Below are 8,620 nucleotides of genomic sequence, written 5' to 3' on the forward strand. Positions count from 1 at the left end.
TTTTTTTTTTTGCTACTTGTTAAAGTTTAACTTCCTGGTGTGTGCAGACAATTTACTTCTTCTTCTACTACTTATTCTTCTTTGTTCTCTTCTTCTTTCTTCTTGTTTTCCACCCCCCCCCCTTATGTTTACCTTCTGGAGGCTACCAAACTCTCCATTTTTCTCTCTCTATTACAGTTGTACGCTTCAGCGCTTTCTTTAATTTAATTGGTTTCCATCAGTATTTGTTTTATTTTATTTGTATTATTATTACTACCACTGTTCCTATTTTTTTTTTTGTTCCCTTTTGTTCTTCCCAATTTGTGTGTGTGTGTGTATCTATTTAACCCTCCTTGTGTGTGTGTGTCTCTGTTTTCTCTGTGTAACTCCTATTAACTCGGTATGTTTGCGTGCTGCAGTGCCAGTCACTCCACAGCTGAAACGAAATCCAACAAACCGAACGGACCAAACAAAATGCCCCCGCCGCCGCCACCACCTCCACCGCCAAAACCAACAAATAACACCGATGGATCCAACACCGTTGGTGGTGCGGCATCTGCACTCTTTGCGGAGATTCAAGGCGCTGGCGATAATATCACCGCACGCCTGCGCCACGTGACGGATGACCAAAAGACATATAAACAGAATGTCCGCCACGGTGAATTGGACTTCTCTAAACTTGATGCCAAGAAGGCAGAGGCAGAAGCACGACGCCAACAACAACAACCCGCTAAGTCTGCAGAAGTTGAGGCACCTGTACTACAGTTGGAGGGTGATAAACGATGGGCGGTAAAGCACCAGAAGGGTACCAGTAATGAACCCAAACGTATCACTCTCGACAAGGTAAACATGCGACATGCTGTGCAGATCCACAATTGCGAGTATGTTATGGTGGAGATTACAGGAAAGGTGAATTCTGTCTCACTTGTGGCCTGTAGCCGTGTACATGTTGTGCTTGACAGTGTTGTGGCATCACTGGAGGTTCTTAAGAGTAATGATATTGAAGTGCGTGTACGCCGTGCGGTGCCCACCGCTGCGGTGGAGAAGAGCACATCCGTCACGTTGTGTCTGCTGGACCGCAGTGCGGCCCTAGAGACCTCCATCGTCACTGCCTGTAGCACCGCCGTGAATGTCAGCGTGCCGGAGTCCGACAAGAGTGACGCCGATCTCGTCGAGCGGCCGGTGCCCGAGCAGTTTGTCTCGCATGTCGTGCGGGATAAGCGTGGCGGATATGCAATTGAGACAAAACCGGCCGAGGGTGTTTGATTCCATACATTCATTTATAAATAAATAAAAAGTAAAATAATAATAATAATAATAATAATAATAATAATAATAATAATAATAAAAAACAGCAATAAAAATAACAATAGCAATAGCAATATCGACGCTTTGCAGTAGAGATGTCTCTTTGGTAGTTTGTTTATGTGTCTATTTAGAGAAGAAGGGGGAGGGATATTTGGTTTAAAAACAAAACAAAAAAAAAGTAAGGTGAAGAAGAAAAGAATAAAAGGGAAATGTGCGTACGATGATCGACGTTCACTCTCTATGGATCTCATTACTTTTTTTTTTTGTCTCTCCTCTATTGTAATTATTTTTTTTTTTTTTTTGCTTCGTGACATTGCTGAGTTTACAGGAATTTTCCACTTTTCCAATGTAGAAAAGAGGAAAGAAAGAAAAAGAGAAAAGAAATTTAAAAGAACTTTGCTTCTGAGGTAGAGATGACAAGAAAATAAAAATGATGCTTTGTTATTATTGTTTTGCATGTCTATAGCGTCATTGTAAAGCTACTACTGGCTTTACACCATTTTGGGGGGACCGTTTATGGCTCACGACTAGTAATTTTGTCATTGATATTTCTCAGTGTTTATATATATATGTGTGTGTGTGTTAAGAAAATCTTATCCTGGTCTGGTAATCGATTGTTGTCTAAATGTTGCTAATGATTTAATTCTCTTGTTGGCTACGATATATAAATATATATATTTATACTTCTTTTTTTCTTTTTCTTCTCTGCTCAAGAAGGTGGTTGCTCCAGTGGAGTTCACGTTGGGTCTACAGTGAGTCTGTGATAGAGCAAGGGTGGTGGTTTTCTATCAGACTTCTCGTTAAAGACGGTGTAAAAAAAGAAAAAGTTACCAATAATTATAATATATAAATAAATATATATATATATATTAGTCTATTAAAAGGTATAAACATACAATACATTCATACTTGCTGAGCCATGGCATCACTTAACACGGAACTTGCTCTTGTGAAGCGGTTTCACATGTTGAGCAAAAACTATGATAACCGCCCGGTAATTGCACGTCGCAATACTCTACCATCACTGGTTCGTTTTGTGGGCAGCAAAGATAGAGAAACAAGGCAGTATGCTCTTGCGGCACTGCACTTGCTGGCACAACACCCAGAGAATGTAGAATTACTAGCCGAGCAGAATGGACTTGTTAAAGAAGTTTTTAAAGTGTACAAGGACACTGAATACGATGACCCCGAACTTCATGACTTGTCGAATGAACTTCTTAACTGTTTAGAACCCGTTTTATTAGGTCGAGATCCTAGAAAAGAGACTACATCTACTGCAGTGGTGGGTAGTAGTGGCAGTGGAGGTGGAGGAGGTGGTGGTGATGGTAGTAGTCTTAACGAGAGTACTATGAATGACAGCTTCACAATGGCGAGACGGGCTCGTGCGGCCCGTGTTCTTCGCGGTGTTGGTTCTGATGTTATTCACACCGTTATTCTCGATATTCCTGCCTTGGATCCACAAAGCGGGGATGATCTCGCAACCATTGAAGATATTTTTCAAACCACACGTGGTGTGGTATCGTACTCTGTTTTTCTTGAAAACCGTCAAGCACGACTATTTATAACTTGTGATACCCGAGCAGTACAGCAAGTACTCTCAGACGCGGGTTTCGAATCTATTGTGGTGCGTGATGAAGTGGTTGGTCAAGACGTCTTTGGTGGAGATACCAGTTCCCTCAACGCCAATAATAACAACAGTAATAATAATAATACACGTAGTTATTACGATAGTGGACCACAGAAGCGACAACCAACATACTTTGAAAGTCTTACCAATAGTATTTACCAAACCGCATTGGTGTTGCGGGGTGGTGGTGGTGGTGGTGTTGGTAGTAACAGTGGAAATGACACATTGTCAGCACGTGTACAGCAGCAGCGGGCTCGTGAGCAACAGGGGAACTCCACTTTAAGTCAAGTGACAAAAGTACTGGCAAAGTGGTGGTGAATCATCATAGTGGCTCTATAGGGAAATATAAAAGGCGAAAGTAAAAAAAAAAAGCATAACAAGAAGAAAAAAGAATGAACAAAAAAAAAAACGGAAAAATAATGATAACGTTTTTTTATTAACGTTTTTTTTTTTTTTTTTTTTTTTTTTTTTACTGATAGCTGTGATATTAATTCTTTAAAAAGGACGGAATGACATGGCTAAAAAGGTAAAGGAAAAAAAAAGAAGAAAAAGCAAAAAGAAAAGAAATAAAACAGAACTCAACAACGACAACAACAACAAAAAAAAAAACCGAAAAGAAACGAAAATAAACGAATATCTTTGTGTATTTATAATCTGTAGAAAAGACTGTTGGCAAAGATAAATTAAAAAAAAAAAAAAAAAAGAAACGACGGGAGGAGTTAAGAGATTGATACGTGAGATGGTGTTCGTACATCTTTTTCTTCCTTTTTCAAGTGTTGTTACAGCCGTTCATTTGGAACATATGAATATCAAGAGTGTTTCTTCTGTATTTTATATAATGTTATTTGTTTTTCTTTTTTTCTTTTTTTTTTTACTACTCTCACTATTTCCTATACATAGCAACAAGGGAGTAAGCAGAGACATTACTCAAGAACGTAATAGGAAAAAGAAAAACAAATATATATTATCATTATCATCATAATAAGAAGAAAAAAAAAAAAAGAAGACTCCCATTTTATTTTCACCCCCTTTTTCCCCTCTCCTCGTCGGTCTTTTCTTTATATATTACAACCCCATGTCCTGTATAAAGAGAAGGTCCCCTTTTCACCCTCCTCTCCCCCTTCCTTCGTTATTGTTATTATTATGGATGCTGCTGGTGGTGGTGAATGGTGTGTCGGGGTCTGCGGTGTATTTGAAGCTGCTGCCCGGCAAGGAGCTCTGCGTGACGTACGAGGGCCACCGCGACCCGGAGGAGGACCCGCCGACGGTCGACATCCGCCACCGCGCCCTCGACCCCCGCAACGTCCACGTCCGCACGCGGCTCTACGGCCCGAGCGGGGCGGAGTTGCTGCACGGCGAGCGCATTGATCCCTTTGGGCACCCCGCCTCCATCTTCTTCAAGGTGACGGAGACGGGCACCTACAGACTCTGCATGCGCACCCCGCTGAGTCACCCAACGCTGCGGTTTGAGATGCGGTTTGTGGGAGAGAGGGACTTGATGGAGCCGGCAACAACAGTGGAGGGAACAGAGGTGGTGGATAAACCCGTGGGGGTGGAGGACTACAAGGATAGACTCAATATGTTGGATATATGTGTTCAGGTGACTTTGGATGAGGTGCGAATGAGTGAAAATCGTCTGCATATGCTAGATGAAGTAACACAGGCAACATACTATCGTGTAGTGGGAATGCTCATTCTTAACGTGGCTCTCGCTATAGGACTAAATGTATGGGCAGAGAAGTATCTTGAACGTTACTTTACAAAGAAAAAGATTGTCTAATTTTTATTATGGATTATGTTGTCATTGTTTTTTTTTTTTTTTTTTTTTTTTTTTTTTTTTTTTTTTTTTTTTTGATCCTTATTTTTATGTCATGATGTTCTTTTAATGGAAATAACTTGGATGAGAACATGATTGAAGATGCTTTTATGTGTCACACAATTCTTCAAATAGTCAAATCTGAGACAACAGAAAATAAGGCAAGAGATTATTTTATTTTTATTTTATTTTTTATTAATAAAAAGAAAGCAAAGGTGTTAATAGTGAAAGAGGTGTATGAGAAGCGGAAGTAATAGAGAAAAAGGAATAAATAAAAAGAGACAATAAAGTAACGAATACTAGTTTTACAGGGACCCTTTTTAGTTCTTCTTCAAGGGTTTGTGAAGAAAAGGAATTATTTAACATGTATTTTGTTATTTGTGTGAGAATAATGATGTTCTTAATTTTTTTTTTTTATCTTTGTTTGTTTTCTATAAATATATATTTTTATTTATTTATTTTTATGTGCATATGTTCCGATATCTCGACCCTTACTTCTTCTCCCTTCCAAATATAAATACATATATGATCAAAGAGAGGTTTGATGAGGTTAGCTTCCCGATGTTATTGTTTGAGATTTAATTATCGTAGCAATAGGGAAAGTTGGTGGTGAAGGTAAATTGGTAGAATACATGAAACGAAAAGAAAAGGATGCAGATATTGTTGTTGTTGTTGTTTTTATTATTATTGCTAATGTATTTAAATAATAATAAAAATACAATTCTACTCTCTGCAACAATTTACTCTTCTTTTTAGATTATTATTTTTTTTCCTGATATCCATATATCTGAATTCTTTGGTGGACATTTTCTTTTTTTTTTTTCTCTTTTTTTTTTGCTTTTTGCGAGCCTTCCTTTTCTTTTTTTTTATTTATTTACTGTATTCTCAAATGTAGAGTAACGTTGAATCCATCAAGAGAGAAACTGGCTCACATACACACAAACATATTCTTCACATTTAATAAATGGTCTCCGTTTCAAAATTAGTACAGGTGTTATCTCGCCTCGTTGTTAACCCTCAACCAATGTTTACAGCGAGACACGCACAAGTCTTGTTGAGATCTATCCCTTGTTTTTCACTGAATGAACGAACTCGTGAGGATACGCTAAATATGATGAAACTCGTTTCTCGTTGTCCTCACGCATCTGAAATATTTGCACAACAATCTCAAATATGTGAAAGAATTCTAACTACATTCTTTGTGGAACGCTATATGGATGATAATGAAATTGAAGAGGCCTTACGAGAAGTTATTCGCGTGGTAAGTGTAAACACCAACTTATCCATTGCACACTTACTGACAATGATAAGAAGACTCTCGTATAAATCGGTTCAGATGAATGGTAGTAGAAAAGAAGTAACATCTGCAATGGAACGAGATGAGGCACTTGCAAATAATTTATTACTTCGAGTTATAAACGTAATGCCTAAAAATGGGGCACAATTACGTGAAAACGGAAGTAATAATTTTTTATCACAGAAAGAAATGCATAAAAGACGAGGGACAGCCTTTGAAAAACCTGAATTACTATTCTTAATATCTACATTACGACACATCACGGCAACACGCATAGTCAATCTGAAGGATAGTGATAAAAGTATACAAGAACAACAACAACAACAACAACAAGTCCATACATTACTCCCATCAACTGTAGTGGAATCGGTATTACAGTGTATAGAGACACTTCCCATGATAAGATATGATAATAATGTGCCACTGCGTGAGGATGATTGGGTACTTATTGTTTATCTTATAGCTTGTAATGAACCCAAACTACATGAACTTGGAAGACGATTATGGTTACAAAATATATCGCAGTTGGATTTAAAGAAAATGAATAGTTATACTAGAATTCCTTTTGCAAATATGCTTTCAAAATTTCTTTTGGGTTTAAGAGGTAATACAAAACGGAATGCTTTGATATTATGGATTGATATTGTTACAAGACCAGATACATTAATGATGATGAAATCAAAACAAATTCATTATCTTGTTCTTGATATAACTATCTGTACTCAAACTCCTATGAATGATGAAAATGGAGTTCATAAAAGTTTAATTGAGGGTGGTTTACGTGCAGTCAATACATTGGAATCTATTGCACCTGCAGTTGCTGTTCATACACGTTTAATGTTTACAAGAGTTTGTCCATTATTACAGACTCCAGAAGAGTTAATAAAAACAACAAAGCAATTGAATGAAATTCTTATAGCCCGTGAAAAACCAGGTCCTAATTTAATTCGTGAAGTTTCAGATTTTTTGCGGTATGTGCGAAGAAAAGATCAAGTAGATAATAAAACATATTTTGCTGTTATTATATCATTAGCAGAATATGTATTAGATTTACTAGAACGATCACCTTCACTGGATCAAGATTATACTACAGCATTATTACCCGCCTTTACCACCTTTGCCTCAACACTTCGTAGTCTAGAAGTGATGGAATCCATATCTACAGAAAAAGAAAAAGAAAAAGAAAAAGAAAAAGTGGATAAAAAAGAGACTTTTAATTTGTTAAGAAATTTACTTGAGAAAATTTCTGATGCCTTCCTGCGTCATCATACTTTACAATCCGAAACGTCTCTTATTTCTATTTTATTACAAATCATGGAATTACTTGGTTTTGCCTCTAATACACAGTATACCACAGCCGTGCGTGAACTTGTTATTAGTGCTTTCCGTGCGGCGCCAAGTAAAAAAGAAGACGATCCCTTCATCAACAGTGCACAGAATTGTTATGATTTGTTATTACGATCTATTCACTTTCATGTAGTAGATGCTGAAGTATTATCGGCCGCCTTTACGGCAGTGCGGCACTGCACAGATGCAACGGCATTACGAAATATGTCTTGGGAACAGCGGGCATTAATGTTGGATCGTGCCGCTGCTGTTTATCGTGATATTTCTCATCTCCTCCCTACCGTGAAGGAGGCTAGACGATTGGCCAAACACATGTTAAGTGTGGCTGCGGTAGTGGCCTCGGAGAAGGTGCCAACCCGCACCCCGCGTCCACATTTGGAGAAATCACAAGAAGAAGTGGAGAGAAAATTTATGCGTCGCTGTGCACAGACGATGTGGAGTTTAGTTCTGCGTGTGAGCCTCACACCAATCCCACGAACACCGGTGGATCACTATTTAACACCACTCTTACGATTTGCGAGTAGACATTGGGTAGCGGCGGAACTGATCTCGGGTAAGAAGAAATCCAAAGAAAAAGAAGAAAAGGTTTTATTAGATGGAGAGTTAAGTCAAGAAATTATGGATGTTATGCTTCCAGTACTTCATCAAGTCATGGTAACCGTCTTTACAGATAGGGCAACATTTTTTGCCAATATTCGTCGTAATAGACTTATTCTTGAAACAGCGTGTGAAATACTTCATCGGAATCGTCATTACATTGCTCCTTCTGTGTGGTTAAATGTGCAGCGAACTATTTTATATATGCCACCACCCCACTCCTCTCTACACACTGCCGTTATGCGTCTTTCATTAAAAAATGCGTTACTTCACATAAAGACATGTGGTGATGCTACTACCGTAATTGATCCCAAAGGGATTGCGGATATGTTTAGTTTTTCTGATCTCATTGATGATGTGGAGCTGCGTGTGTACCTTATTACACTTGCGGAAGAACAATTGGAAAAGATGGAGGAGGGTAGATTATTAAAGGATGGGGAAAATACAACAGAACCTACCTCTGAAGAGAAGGCATTGTTAATTGGCTTTAATAAAATATTGTCAACCCTACGACGAGGGTCGGTGTTATATTACTAAAATCTTGAGGAAGTCTTGGAATGTTCCAAAGAAAAAAAAAAGAAATGAAAAGGAAAGGTATAAGTTTCTTTGATTGCGTTAAGTTTATGTTTTTTGGTTTTGTTTTTTTTTT

General features: G+C 38.1%; 4 protein-coding genes across 4 annotated transcripts; all 4 read left to right on the forward strand.

Annotated features, from left to right (window-relative positions):
- Window positions 1-381: 381 nt before the first annotated feature.
- On the forward strand, window positions 382-1,245 carry TM35_000081210 (putative G-actin binding protein, putative,CAP/Srv2p; the record flags this gene model as incomplete). The annotated part of the gene is made up of 1 exon (XM_029023986.1): window positions 382-1,245. The coding sequence occupies one exon, from the start codon at window positions 382-384 to the stop codon at window positions 1,243-1,245; it is 864 nt and encodes a 287-aa protein (XP_028884389.1).
- A 961-nt stretch (window positions 1,246-2,206) lies between these two features.
- Window positions 2,207-3,232, forward strand: TM35_000081220 (uncharacterized protein; the record flags this gene model as incomplete). The annotated part of the gene is made up of 1 exon (XM_029023987.1): window positions 2,207-3,232. The coding sequence occupies one exon, from the start codon at window positions 2,207-2,209 to the stop codon at window positions 3,230-3,232; it is 1,026 nt and encodes a 341-aa protein (XP_028884390.1).
- Window positions 3,233-4,061: 829 nt separating this feature from the next.
- On the forward strand, window positions 4,062-4,694 carry TM35_000081230 (uncharacterized protein; the record flags this gene model as incomplete). The annotated part of the gene is made up of 1 exon (XM_029023988.1): window positions 4,062-4,694. The coding sequence occupies one exon, from the start codon at window positions 4,062-4,064 to the stop codon at window positions 4,692-4,694; it is 633 nt and encodes a 210-aa protein (XP_028884391.1).
- Window positions 4,695-5,694: 1,000 nt separating this feature from the next.
- TM35_000081240 (uncharacterized protein) lies at window positions 5,695-8,508 on the forward strand (the record flags this gene model as incomplete). Its single annotated transcript, XM_029023989.1, has 1 exon — window positions 5,695-8,508. The coding sequence occupies one exon, from the start codon at window positions 5,695-5,697 to the stop codon at window positions 8,506-8,508; it is 2,814 nt and encodes a 937-aa protein (XP_028884392.1).
- Window positions 8,509-8,620: the final 112 nt, after the last annotated feature.

This window comes from Trypanosoma theileri, assembly GCF_002087225.1.
Source record: "Trypanosoma theileri isolate Edinburgh chromosome Unknown TM35_Tth_8_V1, whole genome shotgun sequence".
In the NCBI taxonomy this organism is placed as follows: Eukaryota; Euglenozoa; class Kinetoplastea; order Trypanosomatida; family Trypanosomatidae; genus Trypanosoma; species Trypanosoma theileri.